The sequence below is a fragment of the Bombus vancouverensis genome, chromosome 6 (genome assembly GCF_051014615.1).
Source record: "Bombus vancouverensis nearcticus chromosome 6, iyBomVanc1_principal, whole genome shotgun sequence".
Lineage (NCBI taxonomy): Eukaryota > Metazoa > Arthropoda > Insecta > Hymenoptera > Apidae > Bombus > Bombus vancouverensis.
In genome coordinates this window covers 13,957,670-13,976,902 of record NC_134916.1, presented here as the reverse complement: position 1 = coordinate 13,976,902, position 19,233 = coordinate 13,957,670, and the positions used below count along the sequence as shown (strand labels likewise).

The window sequence follows — 19,233 nt, the reverse complement described above, 5'->3', positions numbered from 1 at the left end:
TTACGTAAGAAGGATCGTGACACGACTTGTGAAAACGTTCTTGACAATTTATTTCGAGAACGTCCAATTAATTTCGAAAACATTTAAGTAGAAGGCAAACGCGAGAGTAAATTTTGCTAAATTAACGAAGCTCAAGACTATCGAGAAGATCATTTGCTCGAAAGGTAAGCTATCTATATGTAAACGAGGACGTATTGGTTCTTCTCCATAAAAATCGTTCGGTGACGAAGCAACTCTCCGACGAGATTCGACGTCGAAACAAAAGAGGTATACATTGTGGTGGATGAATTTGTCGCGACAATACTAAAGTACGTGTCCATTGCACGAAACAAACAAGTTAGAGGTACGAAAAATGCACGAAGTATCTATCAAATAGTAAAATATTATAATACTATAATATTATAATACAAAGCGAATTATTAACTTAGCATAACTTAGCGTAGACTAATATAACGACGCAACCGTGAGCAAAGATTGCGACGTTAAAACATAAGGCAGAATGACGAAACGATGCGTAAAAAATCGAATTCGTTATTACTCGTTATCGACGCTTACAATTACAGTCTTAATTACTACCGTGATTATCTCGCGAGTTTCGCTTTTTTCTCTCGCCATACCGAGAGATCTTCAGAGAAACGTCTAGATCAAGGCAGGAAATGCTGATCGAAAACGGTGTTCGGTCAACGATTACGTAACGGTGTTAAAATAATTAGTGCATATTACATAGCGCAGCGTTACACTCGTAATTAGTATGGTCATCTCGTATGGAGCAGCTAGAACGAAGCGCTGATTTAGATCAGTGCAATAATACCTTGTGTGTCTAAGGACTATAACATACGGTGTATTCGTTGGAAAACCCGAAGGTATCGTCGAAGATCGAACGCGGCAAAGTAAGTTATAGAACAAAGTCGTAGAGATCGTATTCGCACAGGACAACGAAGAGAGGGCACGATATTGATTCTACTAAAGCACGAAGAACGCGCGTGGAACTGCGCCACGTCTCCCCAGACTAGGTACTTATCAATAGAATGGGACGATTTATTAAACGGTCAGAGCTAGAGCCTCCCCTTCCTTTACCGATTCAGTGTCGGACAAATGCCGACTAATTTAAAACGTTCTGCATCGTTTCCTGTTTATACCATCCCCCACGTGGCCGTGGCAAACCATCGAAACTTTACACGACACAAGGACACCGCGCGCTCTTCGTTCCCCGTTCGTCCTAAATATTACACGATATCTACGCTAAGACGGTGAATGTCACGAAATTAACCATGAAATTCAAACAAAACATTGATCTTGCGTATCAAAGGAAGAAAATACATAGGTGGAACAAAGATAAGGCTCGTCAATGAGCCTGAATGAATAGCGTCTATTTACATGTCAGAACGAAAGGACAGATTATCAGCGATTCTGCTTAACAGTAACTGGCGCGTACTTTCGCGCGTACCAACCATTCGAACCACTAAAGTGGAACGAGACGAGGAGCATCATTTGCAGCACGCACGCTGTCGAGCCCTCGAAAGTCGATAATTTGCTCGTTTAAGGATGCGTACGATGTGTACGAATCGGAGGGTTAAAAAAAAAACTGAACGGAACCGAGAACGGGATTGAAATAGGGAGAAAAGTTATTTCAGCGGTTACTACATCGTGGCTTGACGTTGAAAACGCGGCTTCTGACCACGCCAAAACAATGATGTACCGTTACCGAACGCGGTTCTACGCCACCACGAATAAATAAATGCAACCTACTTGAGTATCCTCCGTCATCTGTTGCATCCTGTGACCGGCTCATAGCTTATTTATGTTAGAGAAAATATCGAAAGACACAGGAAAATGAGGAAACGAATGCGTAGAGATCTGCTGACATTTCAAAGGCTGTCTGTGCGTATTCGACTTGCATTCGAACTGTACTAAATGTGTATGTGTATAGAGGCAAATATTAATAGAAAATATAAAAGACGCTCGATATCGCGTTGTTTTTGCTATTGCCAGCACGTACCATGCGCACGGATGGGACGGCAAATAGAGCAGATCAGCGAAGAATATCTATCGAGGCTTCGTTTATTGACGCCGCATCACCGCGTGGAAAGTCACGTTCATATTATAATACGAGTACTCGTGCCTCACATAATACTCCTGACATTCATGCAACCGCTAACGGGGTCGGATGGTAATTTCGGATTATGATTTAATTGTGTATAATTCTGCATTCGTTACCGCTAATTAGGAAGAACAAATTTGATCAATCAGATCGCTGGACCGTGATTTAAACTTAGATGGTCTATTCGCTAATTAACTATTCCCTCGATTAGGTTATTGCAGGTCGTGGATGAATTGAATATTACAAGAAAGGATACATCGATGAGTACATTTTTGTTCATTTCCTGATCTTAATAACGCTATGTAGAGATTTTAATACGGCATAATTGGAGATGGAAACAAGCTATTAACTATATTTTAAAAATAGCTGATTAACATTATGGTGAGATACATTTTTAAAATTCTGAAGGGTTACAATTTTGGTAACATAATGTACAATATACTGAATTTTAAAAGTTCCCTATGAAAAATAAGAACTTCTCCTGTGGTCTCCGATTTAAAAAACTAAGATATTTGTGTCACGACAAATTTTAAAATGGATAAAGTTAAATATTCTAATATCTTCCTCCGAGCCGGAAAAAGATAATTTACGTGGCGATTATTAACCAGGCTATTAGTAAAATTGAGAACGCTACCGACTCATAAACCCGACGACCTTATTTTCGAACTATTCGCTCGCGGTTCGTAGACCTTCCTACGCAATATACGAACACAAATGAATACCTGGTATCACGTGCAGATGAACACCGAGAACAATTTGGAAAACCTACGTTATTACAGTAACTAACGTTCGGTTTCCAATAAAACCGGAAACATGTGCATTCGTAAACTAGCATTGAATAAACAACACCCGTTAAAATTCCCACCAAGACTATGTACGTATCTAACGTCAGCTGACCGATACGATCCAACGATAGGGTTTTAGATTTCATAAAGATACGTGTAAAGCGGATAATTAAAATTATTTCATATACAAATAGAATCTTAATTTGAATTCAAATATTTTCTTTCCAAGCTCTAAGATTAACTGTCAGTATATCTCGATTTGAATATTGCATTATACATGGCCTCGTTAAGAACCTTAAAAAATACAAAAGAATAATGGCATCAAGCATATAATACATATTTCAAAAAATCAACAGTAAATACATAACCAGAGCACGCGTGACTCGCTAGGAAAATTGAAACGGCACACGAGTAAAATACTTAGCGAGAATATTGATCCGTTAGTCTGCATAAGATCGTTATCATCGCGATATTTCTGGAATATCAGTGGAACGAACAACGACAAAGAAGTAGCCGAATGGATTTAGCGGATATTAAACGGAAAAATATTGCGAGGAACGGAGGAACAGAGTCACGCGAGGTCTGGGAGCGCCACATCTTAGAATTTACGCCGAAATTAATTGTTCGCCGATATCCTTGGTCTTCGCCAAGATGTACGCTAGAACTGATCCACATTAAAAGCACAACCGAGGAGAGACGTCCAGAAGAAAATTCTAATAAAGACGCATGGGAACTGGTTCGACGAGCACCGAGGCACACGGGTGCAGGACTAGCCGCATAATACCGCGACGCATGTAACAGTTAATCGCATTATGTAGCAGAGACGAGCAGAAATCACGATTGATCACTGTGCGAGGCTAATCGCGCCGGTTGATCGTTCTACTCTATGATCCGTATACGATTTATGTTTAAAAGTATCGTTCCCACGAAAAAAAGAAAGAATTACCCATTGAAGAATAGAGAAACAACGATCGATATACGGTGGAAGCCAATGGAATGCCGATAAACAATAATCACGTATCGAGCAAACGACTGGTTCGCTAATTTACATATACATACATTCACAAATGACAATATTAAACACGCACTAGTCTGATAAACATACACTAGACCGAAGAAACGAAGATTAAGAATAAAACGGTTATTGCTCTATATAGAGTAGTAGATTGCTAAATTGTCGAAAGATACACCACGTGTTACTATACACAGTAATTTTCCCCGATATCAAAACAAAGCTAAGAACTATCTCAATGTGCGCGTAATTATCGTACTCTTATCAAAGTTGGAAACAAGAAAATGTGCAAATCAAACAGTATGTAAACGTCGGCGATACATCAAGTGTCACGTAACGGCAATCGATCATAGAGATATTTCTGTCAAAGAAAAATTTATAGTGACATCGTGCATTTATTGCTAGACGATTACGATCTAACCACGTTGCGCCTTCGAAACCATTGGAACGTTCGCTTCCCGTTGCTGATGTTCCCAAATACCGAGATTGAAAACCTAACCCATGGACAACACGCGCACGCTAGAGAATCGGTAGGTGTTATAGACGAATCAACCGGCAATAAATTCGCGGTAAGAGATAACGGTAATCTCGAGTGAGATTACTTCAACGACGGTGCGAATTGCAAGGCCGTCGGCGTATGACCTTAATGAGTAACAAGCATAGCGCTTAGGCGGACACACGAGAACGAGCACGGTATTCTGTCTGCTCGCACGTACTGAACACTGTACAAAGGGTATCGTGCAACCGAATGTGCACGTAGCCTGTCAAAAAGTGGCATGTTTGGCTCCGGTTGAACGTGACGTCGCGTTGACACACACGTTTCTGTCAACGTAACCTAGGTTAACTATCCGTGAATAACGTGAATATCGTGAGAGACACGGGAAACAGGCCCGATTCGTTAGTATATTCACGTCGATTTTCGCGATCATTCCTCCTGAACACCGTGCGTGCAGATGGCGTGATTTTTATCGCAACTACGGATCATATCGTCTGTCCGAGATCACCGACACGTTCGCCGTGTATCGAGCTTTTATTCTAAACGGTGATCACAAAAAATAAATCGTGCAACTGTAATAAATACCTCGCTTTTCGACGAGCTCCGAAATCTCCTCCTTGTTGTCGGCCATCTTAGCACCAGTCACTATTCACAATGCACGCTGGGTAAAAACAAACGAGCACCACCACGACACCGCGATTGGTGGTTCAGCGCCACCTGTACGCCGAATTAGAAGTCAGTCAGCCGATGACGTTGGTCAGGAACGTATCACATCTAAGGCAGTAGAGGTTCGGATATAGATCAAATAAAGTGCTGGTTCAAATAGCGAAGTAAAACATAATAAAATAATTAATCTGATAATTGATTGCAACTTGATTGCAGTAATACTAATTTTCATCGTCATATTAATTTAAAAGTATCAAAAACCATTCATCGAGACGCGGAACTATCTACCTAAAAATGTGCCTACATTTCGATTGACACACTTTCAATAAGCCGTTACTGGCATATATTACTATATAATACTTCTTCTAACTTATTTCCGTTATACTGGATCGTGGCGGCAGTCTTCGTTCAGTTCTTCGCAGGTTTACACGTATTTTTTAATAAGTTTTCAACATGAGCAATAGCGACGTTGTAATAATATCGGCGGTCAGAACACCTATAGGTATAAATTTATTCCTTACAAGTTTGAATGATATAACGGTTGAAAATAATAACATTTATTCTATATTATACTAATAACTCAGTTTAAATGTCATTATACACTAAAATTTTCAATTCGCAATAATTTTTGTTATACGTAATAAAAGCGTGTTTTATTAAAAAAGCACATCATTTACTGTTTTCTTGCTATTTTATTTATGCTCTAACAAATTAGATATCTTTTCATTTAAAAATACATCATACATCTGCACATTCGTGACAAAATTATTCATATCATTTTTCTTAAATAATATTGATCTAAAATGCAAAAGTTGTATACAAATCATAAGCATATTATTATGATATTGCTAATTTCCATATTCTGCTTATTTTCATCCCTATATCACTACTTTTATATTGCTTTTATTTCTGTATTTTATTCTTATTGCCTCTACCATATAACATAAAATCATTAGAACTTTAATCAATTAGATTAATATAAATTAGATAATAGATTAGACAATATAGATTAATATAGATCTTCTTATTATTTTATAAAATACTTCATCATTTTTAGGATCGTTCTGTGGTTCTTTATCATCATTGAAAGCATCAGATCTAGGAAGTATAGTTATTAAAGAGAGTCTTGAAAGAGCTCATATTAAACCTGTGGATGTTTCTGAAGTAATACTAGGACAGGTAATCTATATTAATAATTAACTTCGATGTTTATATGCACTAATTATTTTAAATTATTCAGTATGTAAGTATTTTTTGTCAAACATTAATCAAATACTAATTCCTAAATCTACAAAAAAACCTGTGATAATATATAAGATAATGTATATATAATTCTTTTTGATATATTAATAGCTGAACATAAACATAATAAAATTAATTATTTTAAAATATACGTAAGACTTCATTGTACAGGTATTGACTGCAGGTCAAGGACAAAATCCAGCAAGACAAGCAGCAATGAAAGCTGGTCTTCCTATATCTGTACCTGCTTACCTAATTAATATGCTATGTGGTTCAGGTTTAAAGTAAATACAGTTTTGCAATTCAAATCTTATTTAGTTGTACAATATCATGCATATTATTACTTCATGACCACAATTTTTTTAAAAAATCTTGATCTTCTCTTAGTCACGTTACATCATGCATATCATTACTTTATATAATGTTGTCATACTAAAAGTAGTATTTTAATGAAGTTCTTATAATTTTTAACTTATTCCATATGTTGCAATATGTCCAATTGCAATATCTTCTGAATAAATTTTACAAAAAAACACATGTTTTTAGAGCAATCTTGAATGGTTACTTATCTATAAAAGCTGGAGAGAATCAAATAGTTGTAGCTGGTGGTCAAGAAAGTATGAGTCAATCTTGCCATGCATTATACCTTAGAAAAGGTGTAAAACTTGGAGATTGTAATTTAATAGACACTTTATTAATCGATGGCTTGATAGATGCATTTCATGGCATTCACATGGGAGTAACAGGTATAGATTGTAATTGATACATCTCTATCATATAAAAATTATTGTATTACGATTGTATAATTTTGTGAATATATATATGTACAGCTGAAAATATTTCTAAAGACTACACTGTAAGTAGAAAAGAACAGGATGAGTATGCAGCTAAATCTCAACAGAAGGTAGAAGCTGCAATTACTGCAGGCTATTTTTCCAAGGAAATCATTCCTATAACTGTACCTACTAGAAAAGAACCTATTATTGTGGATAAAGATGAATACCCTAAGTTTGGAACAACTGTAGAAAGTCTTCAAAAATTAAAACCTGCATTTCTGGAAGTATGACTAATTACATATTTTTTTTCGTAAATTGAAATACTTCGTTATATAATAATTATACATTGTCAGGCTAAAGGTACAGTTACAGCTGGTAATGCTTCTGGCATCAATGATGGAGCAGCAGCAGTAGTTCTTATGTCTGCGGATACTGCTATACAAAAAGGACTTTCCCCATTAGCTAAAATTGTTGCAGTAGCTGAAGTTGGAGTGGAACCAAGAATTATGGGCATAGGTCCTGTGCCAGCAGTTGAGTTAGTGGTTAGTAAATAAAGTTTAGTTACGATATGTAAATTCATGTAATGAAAGAGATGAATATTTTAGTTACAAAAAGCAAAGTGGACAAAAGAAGAAGTAGATTTATATGAATTAAATGAAGCTTTTGCAGCGCAAGCTATCGCTTGTGTAAAAACTCTTGGTTTAAATCCAAACAAAGTTAATATAAACGGTGGAGCTATTGCTTTAGGGCATCCTATTGGTGCATCTGGTATGACAGCAAAATCATAATAATCGAAAATATTATATACTTGTAGTATTCTTGTTAATCTATGTTCTATTACAGGTGCTAGAGTATTAGTAACTCTATTGCATTCCTTAGAAAGAATTGGTGGAAACAAAGGTGTTGCAGCCTTATGTATTGGTGGAGGAATGGGAATAGCAATCGCTGTTCAAAGAAAATAACAAATACTTTATCCAAATAGGTATTACATTTCATTAATACTTGTGCATTATTATTTTGCAACAAAATACTATGTGGGTGTGTCACATAATATTTTTATTATCTTCTTGGATTATTATGATGAAATATTTCTTTTATTACACATTTATTAAATCATTAAAAGTTTATATATTATTACAACAAATATTAATTAATATTATTCTAAAAAATATACAAGGCCATAATAGGAAGTTGAGAACATGCTTTTATAATACTATTTATTTTGTATCATTATAATAAGGTGTTGACTAATATAATTAAATAGATTTACTTTGTCTATATTTACTTATATATCAGTTATTGGCAACTGTACTTACAATTTGTACAAAACAATCATTTTTATGCTAAACTTGTACACTATATTATGCAATATAGGTTTATATAGAAGTTATTTTCGTAAATGGAAAATGTAATTGTTAATAAAAATATAAAATTATTAATTTGTTATTAATTAGTTTTATTTTTGTTCAATCTCTGCTCTGCCTTTTTTCTATCTTCTAAAATTTTCTCCACTGCTGCTAGCCCCTCTCGGTGTTTTTGTTCAGTATGTTTTGATTTAAATGTACGTTTAGTACGTGCTACATCCCTTGTATGCACTAGCAAATGTTGCAATTGTTCCTTGATAGCTGGTATAATACGTATCTTGAATTAAGAATATATTATAAATATGGTACTAATATGTTATAGCACGCAAGTTAACATAAAACTACAAAACTTCTGTTTGGGGGATAATAAATTGGGGATAAATTTATGAATTTAAAACGTAGATATACTAAACGGTACTGCAGGATAATATCCATCATATTTCTTTCCATCTTTATAAAAACATAAGTAAGATTCTTCTAATGGCTGTTGAGCTATTAAATCTATATCAGGTATGCAAAGTTTTGAGTATTTTTTTATAACATGTCCCCATAATGAGTCCATATTAATGTTAGGATCTTTCAAACAAAAATAAGAGCCCCAAAATGTTGAATTTAATACTTTTTCATGAGGATGTGATAAGTTTTGATAAACCATTCCCTCAGACATTTGTTCCTCAATTACAGCTACTGTATCACATTGTACATATGAATTTGGTACATAGATATCTTGCAAAAGATTATCACCAATATATACATAACGAGGATTTTGTTTTCCAGATACATTTTTAAGGAATTCAGTAAGTCCTTCCCAATTACCTTGACTATATATACCACCTCGTTTTAAATCTTTACTTTCTATGATATTATTACCTTCTTCATTATTTACAATATCAAGAAAAGGACGTTTTTCAATGAAAAAAGCAGGTTTCTTTGCATAACAAATTACAATATCAAATAGAGATTTCCAATCTTCTCCAAGAGCATAAGTAGCATTAAAATCAACAAAATCAACATTTGATCCAGTGATAAGGAAAGTAATACGATGTCTTTTTAATTCTTGAAGCCATGTTATAGTTCTTGCAGTACATTTATGCATATATTTATGAGGATTCTCTCTGAGGCTAGGAAAAAAGTACCCTCTGTTCATTTTAAGATGATCTCTGTTATACATTTCAATCAATCCATCCAACATATTAGGCCAAACATTATATGCATTCAAAGGTCCTCCTTGTTCTTCATCAAGTGTATCTATCAATCTTGCAAAAATTAGAGATGAAGAAACATCAAAATAATCTAACAAACTTCTCATTTTCATTGATAAAGGACCGTTCCATGTGGATAACATGTCATTACAAAAAGCATCTGTAGTCTCCCATCTCTGCCCAGGGTATATCTTTTTGATTTCTTCAGTACTTAATAGATTACTTCCATGGCATGCTCTTTGAATTATACCATCAGCATTTATTCTAAGTATATTTCCTCTTTCAAAATCTAAGAATAATCCTTTTTGCATAAAATCTAAATCTTTATCTTCTAATGGCTTTAACAAATATTTGGAGTTGTACCCCTTTTCTGTAACTAAATAATTGGCTAAAGTTTCATATGTCAAGTGTACTATGTTTGTCACATTATAACGCAAAAGTGTATTGTCTAAATCAAATCCAATACAGTCATAATCAAGGAACTTAAATGCACTCATGTTGACTTGTGTTGATGGACTAATTGAGGCTGTTGTAGAATAATATTTCAAATTTATATGAGCCCGAAAATGTGTGAAAAATTTTAATTTGTCACCAGTGTTATACCACAAAATACTTTGCACTTGTGAATAAGATGCTAATGATTTGTAAAGCAGATGCCAAGATTTTATCATTTCTCTTATTTGTTTGTATGTATATGTTCATATACAACTAAAGCACTTAACACATACAACATACACGACACATATCCATTTTTATTAGTAAAGAAACAATGTTTACACAAAGATAAAATCATTCTAAATTTATACTTTAACTTTCCGTTATCTGATATACAAGCAACCTATAACTTCAAAAGTACCTAGACAACGCAATAATGATATACATAAACGCAACAACAAAGTGATACCTATTTTTTTGTAATACTCATCCCGTAAGACATTTTATGTAAAACTTTCATACAATAACAAGTTTAATGAATTTAACAGAGCATATTTTAAATAATGTACAACGTACAATATACATTCGACAATTGCAATAAAATAAAGTTGACTCGTATTCATTTACAATATCATTATCAAATATTAAATATCATGTACTACAATTAAACTAAAATGTTAAAATGTAGGACTTATATTTTAAAATTACTTACTTTTGGTGGAATATGAACGAACCGGATATTTCTTGCTTGCACAAAGAACATGTCGTAACTGTACGAGTCTCCCCTAGGGTCTGTGAAGATACAATCTCTCATTACGATATTCATGTAACTGCAAAAAAGCAAAAAATTTAAATAGTCCTAGGTCAATAATGATAACATGTAACGGAAAATTACTCACGCATCTGTGTGCTCTACAATTCCATAAACTGATGCTTCATTTCGAAGATCTATTGTCGTACGTTCATTTTGGACTGCTTTTAATAAAATGGCTAAGGTATTAAAATAGAAATACCGTTCTTCTTTTGAATCAGGAGCCATAATGCCATACAAGTACAAACATAATAATATCAATCTAATAATATACGCCGGCAGATATTTAGTAGAGTATGTGTTACAAGAAATATTTATACGTGTTACAAGTGTAGCCAACTCTATAAATATAACCAAAAGGAACGATGCCTTTTGAACACAGTTAACGAAAAAACGATTAAATAATCGAGAAATCATTTAAATTTCAATATTTATTGTTCCAAACGAATACATAATGCAGTACATAAGTGCATAACTTACTACATACTTTATGAACTTTATATACATACACATATGTAGGTAAACATATAGTATCGTAATTATAAGTGACGTGAGTCAGTAATATAGATAGGTTTAATTATTTATCGTAAAGACAAGCTTTTCTTACAAATGGTCCATCATGTATTCTTCTATGACCATTAGGACATTGATCAGGTAGTAATACTGAGTTTATCTCGTGTGCAACTCCAGCTTTATTCAAAATGTTGCTCTTTACAAGAGTGGCATCATTTACCTGGAAGGAAAAATTATATTTTGTAAGGCATTTTATTATTTTTATTATTTTTATTTTTTTTATTATTTTTATTATTTTCTCATTTTATTATTTTTATTAAATCACTAAAAAACTATGTCCTTACCAAAATTCTGTTATTTTTTCTCATAATATTTATCGGGTTTCCTTTAGTTCTGACGGTATACTGTAAATCTGGCATGAAGCTTTCAGCAAGTAACATATTATCCACGATATGATTTTGTAGTGTCTGAAAGTGAACAACGAAAAACATTTTTAATTGAATCAATCAATTTGTTCATAAAAATAGTATTACCTTTGTTAGATAGTTTCTGTCTTCCAATAATTTTTGAAGTTTGGCATTTCCTAACTGTTTAAATGCTTTATCCGAAGGAACGAAATATGTACACGAAGAATTCGCGCGCTTAAATTGGTCATACATTTGTGGTTGAATGCCTTTAATTCTTTCCATAGCATCTAACCAAATACTGTAACAATTTTCCATTTATATTTCTCAGAGTCTTGGAATTTTCGTGTATAGGAAAAGAATTACCTGAAATTGCCTTCTTTTCTCAAAATATAATCTAAAGATTCTTCTGCTGGATGTAAAATGTGACTTATAATGTGTAAAACGCCATTGCTGCATTCTCTATCAGCTTTCATAATTAATGCGTTTTCTATTCCAAAATTACCACGATAAACTTGGAAGCGTAATGGAACTCCTATTTCAAGCGTTCTAGCGATCTATAATGAATTATAATCTTTAAAAGTTATTGAGGAATATATTGAAATATTCAATTTTACACTTAACTTACTTGATTGCTACTAATCTCATCGGTGAAATACGTTCCCGTAACTATATGATTAAGAACAAAGTTCCGAGCACTCTTTTGATTTCTTTGCAATTCTACAAGTTTCTGATTTGATAAAGCTATAAAAGAGCATCTTATATTAAGAAACAAAATACGTTTGTCTAGTTTTGTCAAGAATAAAGATCGAATATACATACAATACATTGCTGTCTCAGAGGGAGCAAACATTGTGAAGTGTTTCAAATGTCTCAAACTTTCTTCCAATTCAGCTGTTTTAATTATTTCTAAAAATTTAAATAATCCTTCCTCCTTGATCACATCCAAGATAGTTTTAGCTGCAATATGTTATATTCGCAATGAAAGATTCTTAGAAGATCTTCTTAAATGCCATTCAAGTAAGAATTATTTACCTCGATCCGGAAGTAACACACGATCAACAACGTAAAGTAATCCATTTTTTCCATGATACATTTCATTCCTTATATTTGCATTGTCTACGATGGGTCCATACGGACCGCAATTTAATTTTAGTTCTTGTCGTTGCATCGTGCTTGCATGATATTCCGAAATTATATTTGGTACGCATACAGGATGCGTTACGATATGATGAGCAATTAATGCTAAACGAAACAATATATTATACAGAAGAGAAAACTTACATAAATGTATTCGGCACAATTCAATTACCATTTAACGCTGTCGGATTTTCCAACATATCGGTCAATTGTCTTTTAGGAATATGATGAAAAGCTTGATCCGTGGGTGCAAAAATAGTACAGGGTACTTCACTGAATCTAATTCTATTTCCTAACTCGCTATTTTTAAGAGCTTTTGTAAATATTTCGAATCTACCGTCCCTAGAAGCGAGCTCGATTATGTCCGAATTTTGTGCCAAAGCAAGATCCAAAACTCCGTCGATAACATGCACAACTCCATTAGTGGCAACTTGATCCTTGCGAATAATTCGATGACAATTCACTGTTTCCATCTGTGAAGATGGAAGCGTTTATTGAACAATTGTGCATATATAAGCTTCTACGATTCAACATGTTACTTACTCCACTGGAAAATTTGTTGATTCTTAAAACGTTTCCTTGTAATCGCGATGGAATTAAAAGATTTGCTTGCCATTGATTTGATAATACGCGTCTGTCTATTATATGATTCGCGATTAAATTTACATATCTGTTACCGCCGTATTCTTGGTGAATACCTTTTACTTTTAAGTAGTGCTGAAAAGGAAAATGATTAAAACATATTAGATGATATATTAGATGATTACACATCACATATTTTCGTTAAACATACATCAAAAGCATCATCGGATGGTACGAATAACGTTAAGGGTGGTCCACTGATCATTTCTTCCGCAAAGGACGAACTTTCGATTAATTTTGCAAATTTCGTAGCACCCACTCGTCGCGTTGTTTCTATGAGATTTATTAATGGTTTTACTGAAAGGGATAATAAAAATATAATTCAGTTTGGAGACGAATATAAGACTCGACAATATGCAATTGCATCTATTACCTCCTGTGCATCCAATATATCCAGGAACTCTATAATATCCTGCGCAGCATTCGTATCTTACGAATCTGCGAAGCGAATGAAAGCAGTAAGGTATTCAAATATGTGTCATATCTAAAAAGTATAATTATACTTACGTAGGCTTGCCACAAATTTTTCGAGGATTCCACTGTTTGCTTTCAGTGTAATAGGCATAGCTTATGTCATCGTTTACTTCTACGGCGCATACGTTAGGTCTACAGAGATTAGAAATATAAAACTAGTTTCATAAACATTTACTACTAATATAAATTTTAAAAAATACATATATATATATACAATTATGCAAGTATTACCCTTGTCTTTGCGAATTGTCAACCTTCCACCAAGAATTTCCTTGATACGCATAAACTGTATTAAACACCATTAATGATACGAATATTTTTGTTATAATTTCACTGAACATGTTTTCACTATGATGAAAATATTGGCACGATAAGATGAAAAGACTCGCGGCACAAGCGTAAGTTGCTTGGTCGAACAGAACATCTGAGAATGACTCGGTTCGAAATGCTTCGTATTTTAAGGGCTATGTTCTCCCATCCCATCTGGGAAATATATCTGTTAAAATGGATTTCGATGTTATCTACGTGAATTGATATTGAGAAATCTAGTACATGTTGCATTTCTCAATTTTTAGAAACCATTTGCATCGGGTAGATGAATTTTGCATATGTTAAGACTTGCATAGCAAAGTATTGCACATTGATATGCAATTTTATCAGAATATAAATTTTAAATGATGGATACGACTGACCTTGAAATGCCTTCGACATTCATATTTATCAATTTTTTTATAACACTATCTTCAACGGCGAAATTCACTCCTACGAAATACACGTTTTTTTATATTCACGATTTCTTGTTACGCATGTGTAGCAAAATATTAAACAGTTCCTCGAGGTGACAGATAACTTACTCTTGTATTGTACATCTGCTCTATGAACTGCTAGTGTTATGAACTATTAGTCTGTATATAGTCACTCATAGCCATCATTGCAAGAGAAATTGGGTTACCTTACAACGGATATACAAAGGGGCCCTATAAATTGGCCCATATCCTACATGCTTTCAAAATAATTCATTATGAACGTTCCAATTCGAATTTAGTAATCGCAGTGAAATACATCAGATTCCAATTAATTTCGAATTTCATATTGCATTTCAGTACGGATATATGTGGTTTATGTATAAATAGAATCGCATAATAATATGACGATGCATACGACTGTTAATGCACTTTCCATGATTCCATGAATTAACCAGGGCAACACAGATTCGAATTTCCCGTTAAAATAACATCAAGCAAGGGAAACTGATACGCGGCGTCCATTTTCGTAGATATGATCGTAATTTACTTTTCAGTCTAGCATTATAACACGATTTACGATGTTGCTTTTAATTCGATAAAATTAACGAGTCTTGCAAGTGGCATGTATATGTGGTACATAGCGTTTACGCCCACAACCACGCTTTTCTCTCGAATGTACTTTTGTACTTAGAACGTATTAACCTGTTAAGACGCAACGACGTCTTTCAAAGAGCTCCTATTTTATTTCAAATGCATCTTACATATAAGAAAGAGAAAACGTAGAAACAGATCATGCAACTACAATAGTAAATGTCGGAACGTTTCATAAGAGGTAATGCAACATTGTAATACATTTTAATCACTTCGTAAGGGGTTGTGCGTCAAGGGATGAACTGTTCAAGTTCTCCATTTAGAACAATTTAGCCGATGCCGTAGATCCAATAGAGACGGGTCTATTTCTGCGAAACAGACGCGCGTGGTACACATTTTTCTCCCTTCTGCTTATTCAGTGCCGTGCGACCCGTTCTGATGAGTGCCCTCTTCCTGTAGCCGACTATCTCTGTTACTCTCCGATCTGTCTCCCTTCACTCTTACGACGTTCACCCTCTGACCCCTCACGAGCTCTAATCAGCTTCCTGGATGGGGCATATTATCTGCGTGATGGCAGATCGTAACGACGCGATACCCAGCCAGGTCCCGGGTATTCGATCATACGGTAGTCACTCGGTAGTCCATTGCGCGTAAAAGACCTGCCAAGATCCACGGTTACGGATGCCATTTAGCTCGTTATACGATTTCATCGCATTGGTGCAGTGGTTCTGAAACTGTGCATCTGCTACTAAGGATTCAGGTGTGGCCTCCTATGGAAAATCTACTTTTCTACGTTTTAGCGCAGTGTCGATCTTCCATTATGCTTTTTAATATTCGCTTTTTAACTTTGATCGATTGATAAACGAGCCACAAGGACTCTGTGTTATATACGCATAAGAGAACGTGTAGTTCTTTAGTCGTTAAAGGGAATTTATACAATGACGATCTCTTTGGTTTGTACAGACATAGACGCCAGAGCGGTGGTAAGCCGCGGGATGAACGAGTACGAGTTCTCCGTCATCTTCCTCGTATACAGAGGAAGAGTAATCAAGAAGTCTTAAAAGTGATATATTACCAAATTGACCAAAATGTCTCTTGGAAAACGTATATCTGGAGCCGTTGCGGTCCTCAGAGGCGCTTCGGAAGTTAAAGAAGCACAAACGTAAGACTTGCGAACTGCTACCTTCTTCGCAGTTTGATTTTTTACCTAGAACAATTTCTAGGTCATGTTCCGATGAGATCGAGAAAATAACGACCGTGGAAGAAGAAAAGATTTGCCCCGATAAGAAGACACCGCTTGACAGATTACAACTAGTTAGTTGTATTCATATGTTTTTCTTCTTTCAACATTTCCTTTATATTTCATTCGAATTCTATTTGAACATGAATATAGGTAGTGGATTGGTTCGGAGAGAACACACTCTTGGTTCTTACGATCATTGGAGTGTTGGTGGGTCTTGTTCTTGGATTTCTTGGTCGATTAGCCAGTCCTTCGCCGCAAACCATTACTCTTCTCAGCTTCCCTGGAGAACTCCTTATGCGACTGTTGAAGATGTTCATTCTGCCACTCATTGTTTCGTCGCTTATCTCCGGTGATTATACAACATCCAATAAATCATTGCATTCAGCTAGTCTCTCTCTAAGTTATCCTTTTTTGTAGGAATGGCGCAATTAGACCCTAGGGGTTCGGGAAGAATGGGATATAGAGCATTGATATATTACACCGTAACGACCATTCTTGCGGCCATAGTTGGCATCGCAATGGTGCTTATAATCCATCCCGGTGATCCTAGAATCAAATCCACCATAACCGCGCCTAAGGCGGATATCGCAAAAATGTCTACGTTGGACGCAATTCTCGACATAGTTAGGTACGTGATATACATGATACAGATCGCATAAATCGTCATCGACGAATACCATTTCTAGAAACATGGTGCCGGAAAATTTGGTGCAGGCGTGCTTCCAGCAGGTGCAGACCACTTACGTGACGACGGAAGTGATTGCCATAGGAACAAATGAAATCAGTCAAGTTCTCCAGCCAACATTAATATACAAGGATGGAACGAACGTGATGGGAATGATAGTGTTCTGTATTACGTTCGGCCTTCTCGCTGGACAAATCGGCCCTCGAGGAAAATTGATGGTCGACTTCTTCGTGGTTCTGAACGAAATAATCATGAAGTTCGTCAGCATTATTGTGATGTGGTGAGCGATCGAGATACGACTTAATTTCCAGCCTGCTACGATTGCCTTGCTGTTTATCTGATTTGCGATTTGACATAAAGAAAAATCTAGAAAATTCGAGTATTAATATTATGCAGGTTCTCTCCGTTCGGAATCATGTGTTTGATAGCTGGTAAGATAATGTCGATCAACAATTTGGCGGCAACTGCTCAGATGTTGGGCCTGTACATGGTGACGGTCATCGTGGGCTTATTGATTCATGCTATAATCACTATGCCAGCGATATTTTGGTTTATAACTCGACAGAATCCTGCCGTGTTCTTCAAGGGTATGATGCAAGCTTGGATTACAGCTTTGGGAACGGCATCAAGGTACCTGATGATAACTTCTTTCTTTTGTTTGTAAATAAGCTTATGTAACCTGTACGATATATTTTTTAATGTCTTTAGCGCTGCAACTTTGCCTGTAACTTTCCGATGCCTCGAAGAAAACAATAAAATCGATCCACGTGTAACGCGATTCGTAGTCTCAGTCGGTGCTACGGTGAACATGGATGGAACGGCTCTTTATGAGGCTGTTGCTGCAATTTTCATCGCCCAAATGAATGGAATCTCGTTAGGAATAGGTGAAGTTATAACAGTCAGGTTTGTATGATCGATGTGACAGAAATATGCCCAGGTCTATTACTTACTTATGGTTCTCCTTCGTCTATATAGTCTCACAGCAACCTTGGCCAGTATAGGGGCAGCAAGTATTCCCAGCGCAGCTTTAATTACGATGTTATTAGTGCTCACAGCTTTAGGTTTACCGACGAACGACATTTCTCTATTATTTGCAGTTGATTGGATGTTGTAAGTCCATTATTTATATTCATATACGACAGGCGACAGAAAACCAGATTCAATAACGTATCTTATTATTCGAAGGGATCGAATCAGGACTTCGATCAACGTTTTGGGTGACGGGTATGGAGCTGGAATAGTTTATCATTTGAGTAAACACGAACTGGAGAAAATGGATCAAGAAAGGAAATTAGAGGGTCTTGAAATGGGGACACCTCTTGAGGACATTTCAGAGAGTTGTCAACGCGAGAGCGTACCTGCTCCTGAGGAAAGTTCCGAAACAAAGATTTGATTTGGAGGAATATTGATCTTCTTCCGAACACTCCCTTTAGCTCCTTGTACGGTAACATAAAAGAAAACTCTGCTCACTCGCACGACCAAGGAATTATCACCACGGTATCGAATGGAATTGGTAGAAATGAAACTTTATTTTCTCACTGCCAACAAAGTTTTGGATTTTTGATCAAATAAAAATTGTTGATAAGTTACAAATGTTTTAAGACTATTAAAAAAAATATTGTCAAACTATTATTGTTATACAGAGTGTAATAAAAATGTGAGCATGTTAAGTACAAAATAATATCATTCTGAACTGTTTTCTTGTGGTATATTGCAATATATTAAGTACTGATGAAAATTAATTGAAAATTGTATTGTACAAAGGATTAAACGTAGCTTTTATGTATGAACTGAAATGTTTAACTTGTTATGAGATTATGTATGTGTTATCATTTATTCATTTTAATAATCGAATAAAGAATTTTATTCTAACTATGTTTTGAGAAACTGTGTTCAATAGATTGT

At 35.1% G+C, this 19,233-nt stretch overlaps 6 protein-coding genes across 12 annotated transcripts in view; 2 read left to right on the top strand and 4 right to left on the bottom strand.

The window, feature by feature from the left end:
• The window catches only part of LOC117157590 (uncharacterized), a 208,875-nt gene extending 203,724 nt beyond the window's left edge, over positions 1-5,151 (bottom strand). For 3 of the 4 annotated variants that reach the window (XM_076619185.1, XM_076619184.1, XM_076619186.1), the window contains exon 1: positions 4,980-5,150. In XM_076619185.1, the coding sequence (XP_076475300.1) occupies positions 4,980-5,025 (46 nt within the window). In that variant the 5' untranslated portion in view covers positions 5,026-5,150. Of the gene's footprint in view, positions 1-4,979 lie in introns of all 4 variants that reach the window. The other variant, XM_076619183.1, reaches the window with a different exon arrangement.
• A 261-nt stretch (positions 5,152-5,412) lies between these two features.
• Acat2 (Acetyl-CoA acetyltransferase 2) lies at positions 5,413-8,524 on the top strand. Its single transcript, XM_033335772.2, has 8 exons — positions 5,413-5,562; positions 6,118-6,239; positions 6,474-6,586; positions 6,849-7,048; positions 7,133-7,362; positions 7,432-7,620; positions 7,684-7,846; positions 7,922-8,524. The coding sequence occupies exons 1-8, from the start codon at positions 5,514-5,516 to the stop codon at positions 8,038-8,040; spliced, it is 1,185 nt and encodes a 394-aa protein (XP_033191663.1). The 5' UTR covers positions 5,413-5,513; the 3' UTR covers positions 8,041-8,524.
• On the bottom strand, positions 8,167-11,225 carry LOC117157600 (U7 small nuclear RNA associated Lsm10). The gene is made up of 3 exons (XM_033335774.2): positions 10,979-11,225; positions 10,792-10,909; positions 8,167-8,719 (listed from the first exon to the last, which is right to left on the bottom strand). The coding sequence occupies exons 1-3, from the start codon at positions 11,116-11,118 to the stop codon at positions 8,525-8,527; spliced, it is 453 nt and encodes a 150-aa protein (XP_033191665.2). The 5' UTR covers positions 11,119-11,225; the 3' UTR covers positions 8,167-8,524.
• Positions 8,716-10,565, bottom strand: Nt5a (5' nucleotidase A). The gene has a single exon (XM_033335771.2). It carries the CDS (start codon positions 10,313-10,315, stop codon positions 8,834-8,836), a length of 1,482 nt encoding a protein of 493 aa, XP_033191662.1. The 5' UTR covers positions 10,316-10,565; the 3' UTR covers positions 8,716-8,833.
• Positions 11,226-11,306: 81 nt separating the features above from the next.
• LOC117157594 (transforming growth factor-beta-induced protein ig-h3) lies at positions 11,307-18,397 on the bottom strand. Of its 2 annotated transcripts, XM_033335768.2 has the most exons (14): positions 14,756-15,475; positions 14,295-14,559; positions 14,097-14,195; positions 13,963-14,027; positions 13,741-13,886; positions 13,491-13,664; positions 13,120-13,420; positions 12,843-13,052; positions 12,630-12,767; positions 12,436-12,551; positions 12,174-12,364; positions 11,937-12,108; positions 11,748-11,870; positions 11,307-11,623 (listed from the first exon to the last, which is right to left on the bottom strand). In XM_033335768.2, exons 2-14 carry the CDS (start codon positions 14,402-14,404, stop codon positions 11,468-11,470), a joined length of 2,001 nt encoding a protein of 666 aa, XP_033191659.1. In that variant the 5' UTR covers positions 14,405-14,559; positions 14,756-15,475; the 3' UTR covers positions 11,307-11,467. The 2 variants fall into 2 exon arrangements, with proteins under 2 accessions (XP_033191659.1, XP_076475302.1); XM_076619187.1 differs by lacking the exons at positions 14,295-14,559; positions 14,756-15,475 and adding an exon at positions 18,279-18,397 and having other exon boundaries at positions 13,963-14,195.
• Eaat-2 (excitatory amino acid transporter 2) lies at positions 11,315-19,203 on the top strand. 3 transcript variants are annotated; one of them, XM_076619189.1, is made up of 10 exons: positions 11,315-11,405; positions 16,364-16,562; positions 16,624-16,714; positions 16,794-16,992; positions 17,061-17,271; positions 17,330-17,608; positions 17,725-17,958; positions 18,037-18,231; positions 18,304-18,438; positions 18,514-19,203. In XM_076619189.1, the coding sequence occupies exons 2-10, from the start codon at positions 16,489-16,491 to the stop codon at positions 18,719-18,721; spliced, it is 1,626 nt and encodes a 541-aa protein (XP_076475304.1). In that variant the 5' UTR covers positions 11,315-11,405; positions 16,364-16,488; the 3' UTR covers positions 18,722-19,203. The 3 variants fall into 3 exon arrangements, with proteins under 3 accessions (XP_076475304.1, XP_076475305.1, XP_033191660.1); XM_076619190.1 differs by lacking the exon at positions 11,315-11,405 and adding an exon at positions 15,550-15,641; XM_033335769.2 differs by lacking the exon at positions 11,315-11,405 and adding an exon at positions 16,009-16,160.
• Positions 19,204-19,233: the final 30 nt, after the last annotated feature.